The sequence below is a fragment of the Gallus gallus genome, chromosome 12 (assembly GCF_016699485.2).
Source record: "Gallus gallus isolate bGalGal1 chromosome 12, bGalGal1.mat.broiler.GRCg7b, whole genome shotgun sequence".
NCBI lineage: Eukaryota > Metazoa > Chordata > Aves > Galliformes > Phasianidae > Gallus > Gallus gallus.
The window spans coordinates 15,407,122-15,426,415 of record NC_052543.1 but is presented as its reverse complement, the minus strand read 5'-3'; the positions used below and the strand labels follow the sequence as shown (position 1 = coordinate 15,426,415).

Genomic DNA, 19,294 nt, shown 5'->3' with positions numbered 1-19,294 from the left:
CTCCTCTAGTTTTCACCTTCAGTTTGTTCTCCCCTTCAATTTGTTTTCCTATTCTACATAGCTCTGTTACTGCTTCTGTCTGACCTGAGCTCCGCGGGGTTAAAACTTTGAGGCCTTTAGTCCAACAAAAGAAGGCTTTCCAACAAGGATCCATATTCTCACTTTCTACAGCCCTCCCAGCTCATCCTATTAACAGGCCCACAATGGATGGATGGTTTGTTCTCATCTCTAACAGGGACCGCAAAGACAGATACACCCTGGAGAGAGCTCCAAATTGCTGATGAAAACAGACACATCTGCCCCAAGACAAATGGCACCTGGGATGTTTGTATTAGTGTGAGTAGGCTGACTGTTGCTGGGGCCAATACCTCGTGCTATGTGGATATAACAGCAGTTCAGTAATTGGTGTGATCAGGACTTCCTCAGTGGTACCTGCAGGGAGGGAACTGCAGCAGAAAAGCTGATGTTTAGTCTGTGAGTAAAGGACATGGGAAGTGGTCACAGTCAAAGTTCTGCTTTCTTACAGTGGGACAATGGTCTCATGCTACTCTGTGCACAGTTTTGTGCTCCTTCTCAGTTTGCACAGAACCTTCTTACTTTACGTAGGTGTTAATAAGGATGGGCAGAACTGCGATGAGCCCACTCGGAAGATGCACGGAATATATCAGGAGAGAACACTGAGTACAGCCTGGAAAGTTTGTTACCTCTCGTCGTGGTGTTAATAAAGACCATCTCCAGTTACTTTACCTTCTGGTGTTCACTTCAAAAAGCCCGACGTTGGGAAAACAGCAGCAACACAGAGAAGTGCAACGTGATGGATTTAATATTGCAAAACCTCTCAAGGAGAGGCTTCCTCCGGTTGACGAACATATGTGAAGTTGCTCAGCAAGGGCTTGGCTGCAGGCTGCAAGTGCTGCGTGTGATAGCAGAGGAGGAGAAACAGCCTAATGAGATCGGATGCCTGGAAGCGGAGCTGGACAAACGCTGATTAGAAATAAGGCGCAGTGTTTAAAGGGAGGTTAATGAACTGCTGGAATAACTTTGCCGTGCTGTATTTACTGCGACTTGAAGGCTTCGGATCAAACCCGGGGCTGTGATTTGAAGCATTACTGCCCGTTTCTGGGGGTTCTCGCACGACCTCGAGGGTTGGGAGCAGCGCTCAGCCCGGCGTCTGCCCACACAGCCGCCTGGCTCCCAGAGGGGAGGGTGAACGGAGGAGCCCTGTGACAGCGGTGTGTTAGCATGATTAATGACAACACTTAATTTGCATGGACGGCTCATTCCCGCACAAAGGAGAGCTCTCCGGGGCCGACAGCAGCTCCGCCGCTCGGGGTCGGCTGAGGCGGCGCGGCGCCGCCAGGGGGCAGCAGCGCCACGCGGCAGAGCCGACGGCCTCCGGGAGCCTTCGGGAGCCTTCGGTATCGTCGTGAGGCGGCCGTTTAAGAGCCTGGCTTCAACTGACCGTCCCCTCCTTCCCCCTCCTCCCCCCCTCCCCTTTGGAGTCAGAGAGAATGGAGGAATTAAGGCTTTCTGAATATTTAATGGATGGAGGTTGTCTGAATTATTGAATAGCTTATTATAAGAGATGGCTTAAAAAGCTTTGGTAATTCATCCTTTGCAGAAAGCGGCTGTAAGAGGCATTTTGCAACATGTAAATATTGGTGGGAAGAGTACTTACTTTAGAACGCCGTCTTATTCTGTCAGAAGAAATATGCAGGGCCTGCAAGGCATCAGGAAGCCACACAATATGCAGTCTTATCCGCCTCTTTTGCTGTATCCCTTTAATTAGAGTGCGTTGGAATAATCAATACTTCCCCGTCTCTAAGCAGTGTTTAACGTGTCTTTGCACAATAGGTGACACTGAAGTTAGTATTTACCTGTAGGTGCATCTCAAGTTCTTCTTCCTTCTCTCTGATAAAAACGACGGAGCAAAGAAGTGCCAAAACCTCATTGGGTGTATTGAGCTCTCGGTTCCTGCAAGAGCACCGTGACGATCTGTTTATCTGTTCTGCTATGAAATGGGTAAAAATGTACCACGCAGGCACTTCAGTTAGTCAGTGCTGTATTGAAAAGCCTGTTTGCGTGCTTTTCTTCTCAGTAAGCCTTTGAAGCACTCTGAAATTTTTTATTGTTTAATATATTATGTGCTAAAGAACCACTAATAAGGAAAGCTTGATATAATGCTTGCCTTAAGAATCATAGAATGGCCTGGGTTGAAAAGGACCACAATGCTCATCGAGTTCCAACCCCCTGCTATGTGCAGGGTCACCAACCAGCAGACCAGGCTGCCCAGAGCCACATCCAGCCTGGCCTTGAATGCCTCCAGGGATGGGGCATCTGCTGCACCATGACTTTGGCTCACTCTGAAACTCCACATTTGAAGGTTAAGATGGAGTGAAATGTGGTTAATTATGGATTATTGGCCTGGTACCGCTTTAATTCCAGTGATGACTGTTTTCTCATTGTGTTCTGAGCAGGAAGAAACTGTGTGTGTTGAGCCAGGGCCATTCCTGTCCTAAGCTCCTAGGACAGTAGCTCCTGCTTACTGACTTTTCTGACCCCAGAGATGCTTTACCCCCACTGTGTGTTAATGTAACGTTGTGTTCCTTAAAAAGTGGGTTTCCAATTGGTCAAAGGAATGCTGAAATGAAAGGAGTGTTGGGAGAACGTGAGAAAAGGTTATTGTGATCATTCCATCAGGGAAGATCGCATTATTATTACTCTCACAAATTACATCGTGTCGTGTTCCCAATAGCAGAAGGTCAAGCTGAGCCCAGGGATAGAAGTGAGAGAACAAATATAAACAATAACAGCAAAGAGACTTGCCTGCCTATGAAATGGAGTGCTTGAGCTCGTTATTCTGTGGGATGCATATCACTACTGCTAGAAAACTATCTTCATACAATGACTTGGAAATGTAGCTTCTGGGTGCAGGTGGGCTTGGCCTGAATATGGTGGAAGCAGTACCGAAAGCATCAGTGGGAGCAGTAAAACATTGATCACACAGATGTGATCCTATGGATGCAGCCCTCTCTGCTCCTGAGGTAGCTGGACTCCAGGGGCCTTGGCCAAACCCTTATGAATACGGTGAAGGATTTCACTCCACATTTAATAACTTCTCATTCAACTTGTTGGAGGTTTTGAGCAATCACGTGGAAGTCTGTTTGCAGCGTGGCGGTGTCTTTCTACAATCGAACAGCTTCCACAGTGTTTGTGTGGAGAAAGGACACTTGGTTATAAGACCACAGGAAGCAGTGTGCTTTGTATGTGTAATTTCCAGTGGAGCAAACTCTGCCTTTTGTTAATGTAGTGGTATTTCAGAGCTGTCTCAACGCAGTCTCCCTGTATTCTTTTAAACAAGTGAAATGCATGCAGTATGCCTGCTGCCTTTGGTGTGGGGTTGTGCTGTAGATGGCACTGTGAAGCAAAGAATTTGATAACAAAGATCTATTCCACAGCATCATTCTGGCCGTTAATTGCAGTGTAATACGGCTTTCTTTGTAGGTCCCCAAAGTGAAGAGAACGTTCTGAAATGCAGAAAGGCTTATCTGCAGCCGCAAATGGGAATCTGGAATAACTATGAAAAACACACTGAAATAATTGTGTTTGACTGGAACAAAATTCTTGCAAAGTCCCCAAGGTAAGAGCGCTTCTTAGCTTTCAAATGACACTGAAGGTTTGCTGTTGTGGTTAGCAACGCTCTCCACTTGAGTCCAAGAGAGTTAAGGCTTGACATTTCTGAGAGTGGCAGCCCGCTGACGCTGAAGGGCTCAGCACCTCTTGCTGCATCTGTCTGCCAAGTTTCATTCTTCCCTTGTCTTGTTAAAGATCACCCTGCACTGCTCTATATTAGTGGGCTGGACTCGTATCCTGTCTACATGCAGTACAGACTGAAGTCCGCAAGTGTTGTATCGTTTTAGTGGTGCTAAATGGTTTTAGCAGCCTCTCAGTTTGGACATAACTGTTTTTTAGTGATACACTCATTTCTGAACTCAAATGCACTTACTCTGTTATGCTAATTAAACCTTGTTTCCCATTACCTGTCTAACATCAGGGTCCTGGTTTCAACACAGTCAGACTTTCATAGTATGGGAAAGCTTTGAAATGATGTCAGCACTCGTTTCCATTGTACTTGGGCTCTCTCCTCTACTGGGAATGGTGGGAACAGCTGGATTCACTTATATTTTGAAATAGGAGCTGTTGAGCAGCCAGTGCATGATTTGGGGCCAAACATCTGTCCCATGTGTCAACTCACACCAAAATGGCATGCTCAGAATTTCTATCTATAGTATTTAATTCCAAGGGTTAAATCCTGCTTTTAGTAACACCCCAGGAAACCTAAAGGAAGGCCCCTATCTTCATTACGCTGCTACGGAGTGACACCAGAGCTGGGATGTCCACTGATACCTGGATCAGATTTCTGTGTTTGAGTTAAGGGCAGCAGAGAGTTGACGAGTAAGATGAGTAAATCATGGCTTCCTATTCAGAGGTACTGGTGCATGAGGTGCAAGTCATGTGTTACTATTGTCATAGGAGAAAGAAAATGATGGTTAAATTCAGCTCTCTCCTCAATAAAGTGATGTCACTGTCGTTACCTGGGGAAAATCTGAGGGCTGAATTCTGAAATAGTAGATTGATTTCTATATCTACTGCACAGTTTAGCTAGATGAAGATCAACAGCAATAGCAACACTTGTGCTGGATTCACAGTCACTCAACGCCATTAGCTGCATTGTCCTCATGTGGTTAGCTGGGTGCAGGTGAATTAGGGCCATGGTTATCAGCTGAAGTGTAACTGCTGTGAATTAGCTTAGGATGCTCTGTAAGAGGATACTTGTAGGATAGATTAGGAGCTCTGAAGTCTTTGTCTTTTGAGGTCGATTCATGCTTGCAGAAGAGTTTCACATGCTGTTTGTGAAGAATCTCTGTTTCTTCTTATATTGATTTCAAAACAGAGCATCTTCTTAACACAGCTTAGTATCCATATTTTTCCCAAATCAATCTGTAAAATATGGCTTCTTTCTTTATTTTTTCTTTGAGACTCTGTATTATTTCACAATACATGTGAAGCCTTTAAAAACATATATATAATGGTGGGCTGAAGTCTACAAGGGCAGCTAAAGGGGGAGAACAGCGCCTTGATTAGAAACAAACAAGGGACCCCAAACCAGCAGGTACAAATAGCGTTTGTTGCTAAAATATATTTACAACAGGTTTCTGGCCTCTTAACTTTTGATATGAAGAAGTGCATTTCTGAATTGCTTGGGCCTTACCAATGTTCTCAGTAATACGTGTTGAGAGAACAGCGTTGTCTTGTGATGAGTGCAAAGGAAAATTGGGCAAGCACTTTCAAGTGAGAAAGTGTGAGATCTGTTTTAGTTTCACTTGCAGATGGTTACTAAGGGCTTTTTGGTGCAAATAAAAATGCTTGTGATAGGCTTGTCCAAATCCCAGCATGCTGATTAACTGCAGACTAACATCGCTACTATGAAAGCAGTATTTAGTTCAGTTTATGCAAATCTGCGATTTGCCTTTAATTAATTTGATGTATTCCTGCTTACAGCACTTTCTGGAAGTGGGGAATGTTACATCTAGGAGTTCAAGTGCATAATGCACGTTTATGTATTGCACGAGTAATAAATCACCGTAATTGAGTTTAAGAAAATGATCAGATTAACTTTCTATATGATGAATGGCATAACATAAGCTATTGAAGGATTTAATTGTAGATATTTGCAGCAAAATTGCTGGGGATTTGTGGCCGTATTTCTATCAGTCTCATAAATAAGACTAACAACGTCTGTCTCCTGTTGAGCAACTGTATTCTGAAATAGTTTGTAATGCTGGCAGAGCAGTGAGTCCTTGTGAATTTGGCTGGGGTGATGGTTTCATGGCTTAGCAAACCCAGTGATGTCCAGGAAAGCCAGCTGGTGATGTGCATTGAGAGATCAAGCCAGTTCAGATGCATGCCTACCTGAGTGTTGGCGCCTTTAGCAAGTCTATCCAAAGAGGTATTAAATACAGATGATGTTGTTCTGTAGTGTTTCTGTGATTTTGAGGCAAGCACAGCTTAATAATAATAGCACACCATATCAATATACATATTTAAGTTGTGTGGATGGACCTTAATCAACAAACAAAACCGCTCATGGTGTACTGCACTTGTATGGTGTTATTACAAATATATGTGTGGTAATCTGATGTGTGATAGCCATCGTGTTTCTTCTATTGGTAAAACATACTTAAAAAGTGAATTGATTTCAGGCAAACTGTGAAAGTGATTTTTGTCAGCGCTGCCTTATTTATTATTCTTCAGTATCTTCGCAGCGTTTCCTTCCCAGCACTGTTTTTATGTTATTCCCTACTCACATTGTTCTTTCACTCATCTTCTTCCTTTTCTGCCTCCAGGATGAGATTCTGTGCCAAATCAATGCTTCTATCTGACTGGCTCTTTCTGGTCTATGTGTTAATGGTCTGCTGTAAATTGTTGTCCGCCTCCAGCCACCATCCCCGGGGACATACAGGTAGGAGTTTTTGAACTCATTATGTGCTACTGAGACCAATTAATACCACTTGCACAATGTTAGGGCCCACTTTCTAGCAGCGGATAACTGATGAGGCTGTTGACATCACGTTACAGTCAGCGCAATGGGTTAAAAATACAGCAGCACCAAAAAGTGTTACTGTAAACATTCATGGAGTTCCTAGCAATTTTATGGAGCGAAATCCATCCAAAAATGTTCTGGTGAGCTTCGTGACTGCTACAACTTCAGAATTTTCTGTTCTTTTTTTTTTTTTTTTTTTTTTTTTTTTTTTTTTTTAACAACTCTGAGATGTATCTTTATCTTCTCCCTCCTAATCCAGTACTTACCAGGAGACTTTATAATGGTATCCTTGGCTTTGGTGAGCAATAGATCAAAGCCCTAAGACTGTGTGAGCCAGTTCTTTCACAAAGTAACACAGATATGGGCTGTGGTTCAGTTCATCTTGTGGTATGCTACATTTTTTTCCTGCGGAGTAGAGCAAAAATAATTGCATTTAAAGGAATGCATTTAAATTCTAGCGAGAGAGATCTACCAAGAACAGTGTATCTCATTATAAATGGCAGAAACAGCTCAGAACAGCTGGGTTGGCTTTGTGAATTGACCCTAGGCTGGATCTTGGAAACAATGTGTTTGTGCTGGGACTGTGCAGAGACCCCAGCCTCACTGCAGAAAGACATACAGATGTATCAGTGCCAGTGCCCTGTGTCACCTTTGATCCCAGAAGCAAAAGTAAAGTTAACATAGTAATACCAGTGAGTTCTGCTTTCAGCTCAGCATCCTGGCTGCACCCTCACAATGAGAAGGGTGAGCTCTCAGTACTGTAGTTAAGAGTTGTGGTGGCCTGGGGATTTCTGCAGGTCTTCCTATTTGTGATGTAGTCTCATTCTTAAATCAGCTGTACTGCCATTAATCCATATGAAACGTTCTTAACTCTGAGTCACGTTCTCATGGGTCCGTGTGTAATGTTAACATACACCTCAGCTCAGTGCTAGGAAGTGAGGATACATTTGTTAGAGTGCTCATCCTCCAGATGAGACAACTTATCGATCTCCTTCCTGGCTGCTTCTGGTGGTTGTCTGGGTAGGAGCTGAAGGATCCTCACGTGCTTGCCAAAAAAGTTGAAAATCCTGGGACATGCCACTGAATTTGACCTACATGCAGCTGCTGTGTCTGTCTACACACTCATGGCACGTTAGCAATGTGTATATGTACGAACTGCACAGAATACCTCTTGGCCTTGCCTCATCACCAACTTCTGGGTGCCATGGTGCTGTAGACCACTTGTACCATACTCAGATGTGTCATTTGGCACTGCCCATCCAGCATGAGCCTACTGCTTCATTCAAGTTCTACTTAAGTTTAGTCTTATCACAGAAAAAAATCCCTTTAGTTGTCTTTAAGGCGTGGACTGATAGGATTTATTGGCAGGCTTTTTTTGAACACTGTATGTTTTTAGCCATTGAAAACTGATTCCAGGCCACTATTTTCTTTTGGGTGCTTACCAACTTGCTGTTGAAGGAGATCTAGCCAAAAACTATAAGCCACCAGTAACTGTGTTTAAGTTACTGATAAAATATCAAAAGAATTGAATGCTATTTCTTTCACTGCCTGGTAGATGCATTTTCCATGTAGGGAAGTGTATTTGCCATATGATGCAGTCATGGGTCATGGAGAAATACAAAAGTTTCAGGAAAAGCCTGTAAAATTTTCCAGTGAATACAAGATGATCTGTTTTACCTTTTTACAGGTAGCTGTTGTGGTAACTGGCTAAATCACTTCACTAAAGAGAAGGGTCTACATACAATGCCAAGTTAATTAGGCAATCTTGACCCTTCCTATAAAGAACTGTTGCTTATCAGCACATTTTGGAGCTGATTAAACCATTGAAATTCCTTTTGTCATTCAGGGAAGAGCCTTGCAAAAAGAAATGTTATTTGTGTCTTGTTAAGATGCACTTTGCATGTGTACCTAGGGGAAATACATGTAATAAGGCAGCAGTGATCCCCTGTTGTGGGATCATATGATGAATGCTCATTATGTGTCATGTAAATTTTGGCAATCTTTTAACATAACATTTTGGAATGCTTGACTGCGTTCTTTTAACTGACACTAAGGATTTTTTCCCTTTATCAAAGAAGTATTGTAAAACACAATTGAGGTTCTCAACTGTTAAGCAAATTTTCTTACAGTGCTTTCTCTGGTAGGCTAAAGAAAGGTTCTGCATAATAGTACGGTCAGATTATAGAACTCTTCTTCAAAAAGACTGCCTTGAGGCTGGAGCTTTTTTGCACCTTTTTAGACTCCTGGTATTGTTCCCCAGACATGAGCTTCTCTCATGCATACACTGAAGTGACCCCCATCCCAAATTGATTCTATGTTCCAGATGCAAGTCAGCCCATTTTTGATTCTCTGTCTCCCTTATCTGGTGCATGGCATCACAGAGCATTTGGAAGGCCCTCATGATGGGGCTTGCATTTCCCAGCATCATCTTTTTTATGGCTGTTTGATACAATGCATAGATTGCCTCTCTGAGGTATGATAGATCTGTGACATAATCTGATATGTGAGCAAAACAGTGTCTTGCAGCTCTCTGATTTGCATCTGGAAAGCTAATAATTTCTTTTAGTGTAGCTCATTTCATAGAAAGCAAATGATTAACCTCATGTGGTTAATATAAATTAACACGAGGTACTTTTTTTTCTGCTTCGTAGACAATTTCAACCTTTTCAAAGTAAAATGTGCTGAAGAATGTTATTGTGGTAGAGGGATGAGTTCAAGCTTTGGGTTTGGCGAGGCCTTTGTCCTGTGCTCCTTAGATCAAGCAGCTGTGAGCCAGTAGGTATATATTAAGATGGGAAATACCTGCTGTTTGTGAGACATGAGGTACCTAGTTTGTGATACTTTAAGTGAGCTTGTTTTGAAGAATGTGTTATTTGCCCCTGAAAACTCATGTGTTTCAGTCTATGTATTTGGCATCACTAGTCTCTTTTAGAAAGAGTGCTTACTCATGACATCTAAGAAAGTTTATTAGCCAAGGGCAGACAATAGAATTTAAGCTGAAAAGTGGGATTGACTTTTTTTTTCTTTTCAAAATACTGCAATTTTTAAGGAGTCTAATCCTGGAAAAGACACATATTGACTTCAGTTGTTTTAGATGGCAGTTGAGAGAATGACATTTGACAGCTGTCTCCGTAATATTCAGACAGGAACAGAGGCTAGATCTTTAAGGACCCAGAAACCATCCTGTTGCTGAAAAGTGAGAGACAAGGGCATCGAACAGTCCCTTTGACAAAAAGGACCTCATCACTGTAATAAAGTGTGGGACAAGGCAGGCCTATTCTTTTGTTCTGCAATATATTTGCTGCCATCAAATAACTGTTAGTGGAGAAAGAGCCTTGTTCAATCTAGCAAGCCAATTCTGCCATTGCTTTGAAGAAGTTTGGATCTTGAACCCAGCTTGAAGGCCTCAACCTATTTTTCATTTGAATGGTGCAATTGTTTTGACTGACAGAATTAACTAGGCAAAAGGTAGAGGGGAGAGATGTTCCCTCTCATTACCATTAGATCACTGGAGATGCTGCTTATGCAGATTATTTCAGCAGGCTCCCTCTATATCTGTGGAGAAAAGACAATTCAGAAAATTCATCTGACTTCATTGCTGTGAAGTACCCTTTTGAAGAGCTTGTCTTTTGCACTGATGATGGCTGAGCACCAACCTTACTATAGCTATTTAAAATGAGGCAGTATTTCAAGCTCCCAGAATTCCTAACTGAGACCAGTATAACTATCAATTCCATGCTGTGCTGAATGAAGCAATGTACATTTAGTACCAGAGAAGATTTGTTTCCACCTCACTGCTGTAAGACAGGATCCACAAATGATGACACATTGAACAGATACTTCCTCAGGTCACCTCACTTGGAGGCTGGACTTGTAGACCGTTAATTGGTATAACCAGCTGAACAAATTCTGTCATGATTAACAAGTACAGCTTGGCTTTTTTGAGACTGCTGCATTTTATTTTTATGTGATGATTTCTACCTGAAATATTTCAGCCTCCTTTTGCTTGCTGAAGGTTCCAAATTTTGGAGAGCCCATTATTAATACACCTGGAAACCATAGGTTTAATACACATCTGTAGGGCCAAATTTGTCTCTGAACTGTCTTACTTGGTTCACTTTTTTTTTTCTTTGTGATTTCAAGTGAAGAGTTCTGCCCTAATAGTCTGCTTGCTTCCCACAGACACAGGATGATGCAGAGTATAGGGATAAATCACTCTGATTTCACTGGGACAACTTGGTCTTCTTGCCAACTGGAAGAATGAGTAGTAACTTCACAGAGTTTATTTCCCATTGCTCTGCAGATGGATTAACTTACAAGGTTATCAGAGGTTCAGTGGGAGAAGTCTTGTTGAAAATTGCAATGGCAAGTCAAATGTGCATGACAGTCAAGATTGGGAAGTGGATTCATAAGGGAATTAACAGCAGCCTGAGGTGTTGAAAACTCTACCTCTTTGCTTAGTGAAATGCAGCAGAAAATCTAATTTGCTGCTTGGCATCTTAGATGTGATCTCCTGCAACCAGGTTGCTGTCTTGGCTGGTGTTCAGAGGACCAGGGGTTTCCACTGTGAGTAAAAGTTGGGCTTCTTTTGTTGGTTGTGCTGTACAGGGTCTGCAGTGGGATCTGAGATAATTTTCTGGGCTTCCATGATCATTTTCCTTTGTGCCCTTCTGACTGATGCTTGAACTGGGTGAGGCTGATGCATGGGACTCAGCTCATCATCTGAGTTATGCAGTTGTGCCCTTGATGCGGAAAACAAAGGCTCTCTTCCCTGATGCTCCCGTTCTTCCCTTGCTGTTGGCTAGGGAGAGCAGAGTCTTTTTAGAATGTGTCTGTTTCTGATTTTCTACCTGTCTTTAATTGCTCTCTGATCTAGCCTACCAGTGGGACAATCTGAGTCACTTGTTTGTCACAGAAACGATCTTCTCGTCACTTGGTAGTGCCAAGTATTGTATGTAGATAGGCCTGGGACAGAGTTCTACCATTGACTGCAGTTGTTTTGGTCTGCAAAGCTCTCAGAATCTGCTTTTTTTTCTTTCTTTCTTTCTTTTTTTTTTTTTTTTTCCTCTGAATATGAGACGTCAGCTGGAATTCAGTCTTGCTAATACCTTTTGATCAGGCTTTTGGTTTCAGGTGGTCTGGCAGCAGACAGGATTGTTCCACATCAGCTGCAGCTTTTCACAGCTTTAAGGACTCTGTGAGTTGAATTGTGTCCTTGATAGATTCAAGTAGAAAACGTTCTCTTTTACATTGGCTCCACGGCTTAATCTACTTTAATTGAAGGCTATCTGGAAGATGCAACTTAATGGTAGAAATATTGCTGCTTTCAAGGAAAAAAAAAAAGGAAAAGCAGGCTTCTGATTGTCCTCTTATTTTTGGGCTGGAATATCGTTCACCTAACAGTACCATCAGGTTGCTGGGGGCTTGGTTCCCAGTTCCACCAGAGGGCCCTGCAAGGCTGTGAAAAGGGCTTCAGTGCACAGCTGCAGACAGACAGCACACTCACTGTCTCGTGATTTAAGTCATAACGGTGCGTTTTACTAATTAGAGTTATGTGTCTTTTGTGTTTCAATGGGCCAGATGTGGTTAGTGCACAATAAGCTTTAGCCTTTTGTGCTGTTTAACTCCTTTTATGTCTTAATGTTTTATTCAGTGTGTTATTTATGTGTTTTATTATCCAGTTTCTAAATATAGGGTAGCAACGATATACAGCCCTGGCTGTTATCTCAAGTAATAGGGCAGGGAAAGCAATTCAGTTGAGCAATAGGATCCCTTTAAGACAGAATGGGATGGAGTTTTCTGCATGATGTTTGCTAGTGTATTTTTGAGGGGAAAAAAAGAGGAAGAACTGAACCTTTATTTGGAGTCAAGGGGTAAAGAAGGAGTTTTAAATAACAATGAGAACTTGCTATATATATGGTAGTCTTTTTCAAAATCCATGTGTGCATGGAGGCTACCAGCAAAGAGAAATTCAATGTTAATTTAGTCTTTTATAGGGTAAAACACAGCCTGAGTGTGCGCTTTAGCCGAGTAGAATGTGATTGTATATGAAAAAAATTATCCCAGGGAGTTATGGGAAATAAATTACTGATGAGATGAAGAATGTGTACTTATGTGTATTGTACTTCATCATGTTACAAAAAAAAAAGAAAAAAAAGAAAGAAAAAGAAGCAGTAATATATAGCAAAAAGAAGAGAGAGATTTTGGAAGATTGAGTCTGACTTAATGAAAAAACGATAAGTCCGTTGTATCAGTGTGAAGCAGGAGGCCAAAACCAAGCTGTTTCCAGCAGTATCAGGGTGACCCTATTCTAAAACATTTGGGGAAAGCTTGTGAAAATACTATCTTTCTTTTATTCTTCTTACACTGGCAGCATTATTTTTTATGTAGTTGCTATGTGTAGAAATGGTAATCTTTACATTCCATTGTCCACCATTCTAACCAAGCAAGCTTTGTTTGCTCTTTATCTTTCTTTCTTCCTTTTTTTTTTTTTTTTCACCTCTCCCAAACTTAGAACTTATATTACAAAAACTATTATACTTCAAGTGCATATGTTTGCACCAGTGTTGGGAGAAAGAAGTAGAAATCTGCAAATAGGATGGAAGGCATCTTGTCCTCAGTGTTTACTTGAGTATAGTGATGCAATGGAAAGTGGAACATGTTCTGCTCGGAAGCTGTGCTCTGGGTTTACATGGAGGTCAACATGCTGAGTCCTTGGGAAGGTTGATGTTTGAGTGATGAAGGCAATAGATTGAAATGTAAAGGACTTGCATTGAATTCCTTTCTCTGAACTGATTGAAAGACTTGTTTAAGATGGAAGCCCTTACCAAACTGAATGGGGAGTTTGTGTTTCTTCTGTGATTTAGTTTCCAGCCTGCTCCAGATACGTCATACGGTGTTTGGTCCCAAAAGAAAAGTTAGACTTCATAGTTATGATTTTATTAACGCTTGAGTGTTAATAAAATTCTTACTGAATTCATCATTCAGTGTTTTGCAAATCACTGCCATTTTGAGGGATGGAAATTGCTTTAGGGTCTGTTCAGCTATTGATCGACATGCCAGTGCTTACTGCATGAGTTGCATTGTCACAGCCTTACAATCACATTAGTTGTAATAGCAGCACAAAGCCTGTCCCAGACTTCAAGTCCAATTTTAATGTACTTGTAAGGCCTTGTGCTACTGGAGAGTTCCATCCCAAATGAGTGACTGCACAGGCTTTAAAAAGTCAAGTACTTAAAAGCAGGAAATCAGTTGTCATGTTTCGCCTCACCTGTCCACTAAGACGATGGAAAGATCTCAGCTCTGTTCTCATGCCAGGTGTGGTTATTTCCCCTGCGAAAGAGCTGCTGTTTGGCTTACATTTGGAAGTTTGTGGTGTGACTGAGTCTCATGTCAAGGACATGTTTGGACAAGCATCTCATCTTGGAAACAAAAAGAAAATGTTTAATTGTGGAACAAACTGACAATGGATTTTCTTAAAAAACTAATAATGAAATTGCTGCTGCTATCCCTTTGCTGCAGTTGTCTGTTTTTCAGTGTTTGACAGTGTTCCTTCAGGAGAATGACAATTGGTGGAGGACAACAGATTCTAAATCAGGAGATTAAAGATGCCTTGTAAGGTTCAGCAGGGCGATCTCTCCTCATCAGACTGAACACGCTATATGTCAGCACATGAACTGATGTTACACCTGACATTCATTATCTACCAGGGAGTCAATCTTTAATGATACCCTGACAATAACAGAGGTTATGAGCGGAAAATTCAAGGATCAACTTTTCTATTTCTTACAGTTTGCCCTGCCTTTATTTTTTCCCCCTTTCTTTATTTCCACTTTGGTTTCTCTGATGGACATCATCCACGTGTCTTATGGTCCAATGATGGTCACTGTCTTTTTTACCTATCTGAGTGTTCTAAGAGATGATGACAAGATAAGCATGCGGCAGGTTTACTCTGAGCTTTTATTTACTGTTTATATCTTCTTGATTACAGTTGTCCCATTAGTTTTGCACCTGGGTCTCCTTAAAGTAGCATCTAAAGATGCAGTGAGCATTTGAGAACAAACAGCTTTCTTTCACTGTCTTTTTAAAAATTTATTTATTTATTTATTTTTGCACAGTGACAAATTGTTGTAAAGTAGTTGGGTGTTATACCTCAGGGGTGGAACATCATGACTGCTGTGTAGCAGATCATGATTGTCTTAACAGGTATTTGTAAGGTGTTGCCTGTTGTTGACTGAGTTTCATGTTGGCTGTTTATGCCTTATTAGCACAAATGAATGGAAGTTAAATGTATCGAGGTAGTCTTTCCCATGCATTCTATTTTCAGGCTAGGTGAAAAAGCTTAGAGTATCTCTTCTGCTCTCTGTATCCTTTTTTTCTTTATTTCCCTTTTTCTTTGGGAGATTTCCTTCTATATTGCAAGAAATAGATGTGAATAAAGAGTATGCTGACCTTCCTCCTTCACAGTGCCTCTGGATCATCACTGGATGGATGATAAAAGTGAGAGTACAGTGGGCCAAGGGTGGCATTAGCGTGCTTGGCTACAGCACAAGTGGTGTTCAGCAGCTAACACTGCAAAGGGAAAAGAAGAACAGCATGCAAGCCCCTCGTTTGTAACTATGGACACTGTAAAGTACCAGGTTGGATCCAGTGTTCTTCTTGATCCAAAATGCATAGCACAGTGAAAGATAATATCTCTTGAAAATGATTATGGAAATATATATGTCCAGGGAAAACAGATATGTAAGGCTCTTTAATAACATCCCCTGCACAAAACAATTTGAAAATATCAAGGCTTTCTGACACATTCCCTGCTCTTGTCCCAGTGATGCCCTTTGCACAGCCTGCTTCTGGTAGAATAAAACGTGTGCTGAGACACTGGAAATTAAGGAAACATATTATCTCATTTCATGAATGAGCAATAATTGCACAGGCACATTATTATTATTATTATTGTTTAATGAGAGACGATAAATAACTGGTCAGCCAGAGGAAGGAATGGTGACTGTCCTCTCAGGGCTTACTACTCTGGGGAGGTGTTCTCTTCAAAGAAAGTCAAATAGAAAGATAACTATATTGACTGTGATGTTTGCTCCTATTCTTAGGTATTCCTAGATTATCTGTAAAAGCTAACATTTACTGGAAATATGAAAATCAAGTCAGGATATAATTTGAACAAAGTGCAAATTATGTCTGTTGGCATAAATCACACCAGCAGTGTGAGTGTCTGGCCCAAGCTGTGTTTATGCTAATGATTTCTGTCTATTCAGTCCTTTCAGAAGATGCTGGTATTCTTCCAAATGCAAACAAATACCCCAAACTGAAATCATATAAAATCTCTCATCTAAACGGTTGGAATGTAGTGAAAGGTCCTCAGGTATTGTCTGGGTGCATCATGCTGGAGTTAAAGAATTCAAACTGTGCTGATCCACAACTTCGTGTCACCATTTTTTGGAAATGAAGTTGCTGTCCTCAGCAAAATGCCATTTTCTGCAAGGGATCCCACAGTCCCCAGACACGGAACTGGAATAATTAGTCTACAACTGACAAACAATTGTGCTATGCTGAAGTCAAGAAACATCCAGGCTGTATAGCATGGTGGTTTCTGCCAATCTGGACAGAAAAGAGGTCTTGCTGTGAGAATGTGTCCTCTCTCGGGGAACAAATCTAACCCAGCAGTGAGTGCAGAAAGCATTGTCCTGACTTTTCAGTATCAGGGGATTTGGGCTAAGTGAACTCTGGATCAGAATCAAGGCCGGAATATGCTGTAGCCTGAATACGGTGATGGTTTTTTTCTTTCCTTTTCTTTTCAAATTCATTCCCATTTTTCTTTTGTATTGCCTTTCAACAAAAAAAGAAAGGTCTTTGTCCCACATGCTTCAGTGTAAATAGACAGCAGTGTGCTGGAGTTCTTCAGCCACTGCAGCCAAAGTGATGCAAGGTGTTTGCCAGAGGAACGTGAGGCGCTTTGCATGCGATGTGTGATCACTTTCATTTAACAGATGGGGGGGCTGAAACACACATGTGCTTGGTGAGTATTTCTTAGGAACAAATTGGACTTAGTCGCAAAGTGGTGCCAGGGGTTGTGTTTAGATTGACTTGCCTGGGACTTGACAGCTGGGCTAGTACTTACACACGGTTTTATTTATGCAAGCAACAGAGTATGGCACTTAAATAACATCACTGCACTGTTCTGGCCAGCTACAGTGAAAAACATGCGAAAGCTGACAAGTGTCTGGCAAGCTCTTTCCCAAAATTATTTTCAATACTTCTTAGTCCTGAATCCATTAGCTAAGCTGGTCAAAAGTTCACACGAAGAAATGGCACTTTTGAATTATTATTCACATTTTGTGTTGAATGCTAAATGCTCTGCTCTTAAAGTGGGTGAAGTTCTGCTTGCTATATTTTATTATAGACGATGATGTGGGCTTTCAGACCGAGATCCATTAAGTAATAAATAGTAATAGCAAGGTCATTTCTTGACCAAGGAAAACTGAGTGTTGTGAAATGATGAATTCAGGAGACAGGCAGTGGAAAGATGGCATTTCTGTGGCAGTCTCAGCAGATGGTTGTGATGAGATTATTAATTGTTACTGCTCTTATTAGCACGTTCACTGAGGACTGGTTTGCTACTTGCACGTGGATATGGGGGAGAGAAGTGGAGTCCTTCGCTCTGGGGTGAGGAGATCATGGCATCACTGCACACCAACAGGGTCACACGAGTCCTGAGAGAGAATGTATAACATTCTGGTTCCTACAAAACAGTGAACTGTTTTGGGTGAGACATAATTTGCCTTGTAATGGCAGAGCAACTGCTTAGTTGAGAATGAATTCACAGGCTTAAAAGAGAAAAAAACAGAGGGTGCTTTTTTGTCTTTATTGGGCATACCACACAGGATGAGAAACATGAAAGGAAGATGATGGTCCTTGAAGTTATCTGGGTGATGTGGTGTGTTTAGAACCTGTGTACTGATAGATGAGCTTTACTAGCTTACACGCAGTGAGTGTGTGTTCCAGATCTTGATTCCATTTTGTGCTAATGGATTTCTTTAGTGCTTGTTGTTCTATTTTTTTCCTCTGTATCTATTTTCCTGTATCTGATCAAAACTCAGTAAGTAGTATTTTTTTAAACACAGCCATTGATGTTGTAACATGCTGTAAATAAAGAATTAAGCAATGAATAGATGAATATAAATAGAAAAGAGGGTGAAATGCACAAGAATAAACCCCGTGCTTCAATAGGAGCAACCCTGTTTAAAGAACAACATCCAATTGCAAAGTGATCTCTGGGGCAATGAGAACTACTTGTTATTTTTTGCATAAATCTGATAACTTAAGCTTGCCGCTCTGTGGAAGGAAGATAATGTCAGGCTGATTGATGGAGTGAACAGGACATGACAGTCTTCAAGGAAGAAGAAAGGCAGAAATCATTTTCTGTGGAGACAGGATCTCATGATGTTGTCGAGAACTTGATAAGCCAAATGAAATCCAGAAATCATTTAAATTACAGGATGATGAAATGAGAGGAAGATAAATAGGTCTGTGCTAATGATTACACATCCTCTTGACTAAGAATCAAAGATCAAATAATGTATTGACATCTTTGGTTAATTCTGCTGTCCTGTATCCAAACGAGTGTTAGAGTTTAAGATGGTTTAGCAGTAACCTAACAGCAATGTGCAAAGGCAGAGGTTATTCTTCATGTTACATGCTATGCAAGTATTTTTCAGTGTAATGTTTGTATGGGTGTGCATATTACTGGGGCTTCAGTATTAAAATTCATTCCAAAAAAAGAGTATATGGTCTTTTTGTGTTTTGGTATAGAGGCAAATCAAGGACATCTGTTTGCTGGTGAAACTTAACTGTCTTAAATTAATGCTTCTGAAATTAAGCACTGAGAGGATGCTAGGGTTGATGTCTTGCTCAGATGAAATGTGAACTTAGATTCTTTCATTCTGCTGATGGTATATTTGAATGTCAGCACTGGTGGATGGTGTTTGTTGTTACGCAGTTTACCTGCTGCCTCCCATGCACCAAGAGGAAAGCTTCATCCCATTCTTTATCTGCCACACCACTACTGCTGCTTGGCAGAGCTCTGCGTACTGCAGTTTGATGCTGTGGATTCAGTGATAGTTTTGCTTGTAGTCATTTTATAGGGAATATTATGAAGGCATGAAAAAAATAGGCATAGAGGAACAAGAGTCAGTCTGAGCAGCATCTCACAAAGCAGAGTGCTGCTTGTGCAGCTGGGCTCATCACAAGGCAGTCCACTTCCCTCCCATTCTCCTTGTTGGAGGAATTCTTGCCTATTAGTGTTTTGCTGGAGAGTCCTTAAACATCAGAAATTTATCTTCTTCAATAATTGCCCTGTAGAGTGTACCCTGACAACTTAAGTTGACTATAAATTGTTGTCATTGCCTCTGCTTTATCATCCACAAGTAATGATGTTGATAATGAAAACGTTATGCTATCATTTACCAGTTCAGAGGCCCTCTGTTATCTATGAGGGGATGCTAAGTGGATAGCAGAGTATCAGAGTTCTTTGTTTTAGTTTGAACATCTGTATTCCCAACTCCCAAGTACTGAAACGAGGCAGGTTTGGACTTCTAAGGCCAAATTTAGAGAGGCATTTAGATCCCTGTTGCTGCAGATTTGCAGAGAGCAGGCTTCTTCAGATATGTGTAACAGGAT

The 19,294-nt window shown here is 41.3% G+C and overlaps 1 protein-coding gene across 1 annotated transcript in view; it reads left to right on the top strand.

Annotated features, from left to right (window-relative positions):
• The window catches only part of FAM19A4 (family with sequence similarity 19 member A4, C-C motif chemokine like), a 71,812-nt gene that overhangs the window by 17,991 nt on the left and 34,527 nt on the right, over positions 1 to 19,294 (top strand). Inside the window, exons 2-3 of the mRNA XM_004944679.5 lie at positions 3,505 to 3,640; positions 6,408 to 6,523. Coding sequence (XP_004944736.1) covers positions 3,561 to 3,640; positions 6,408 to 6,523 — 196 coding nt within the window. The 5' untranslated portion in view covers positions 3,505 to 3,560. The remainder of the gene's footprint in view (positions 1 to 3,504; positions 3,641 to 6,407; positions 6,524 to 19,294) is intronic.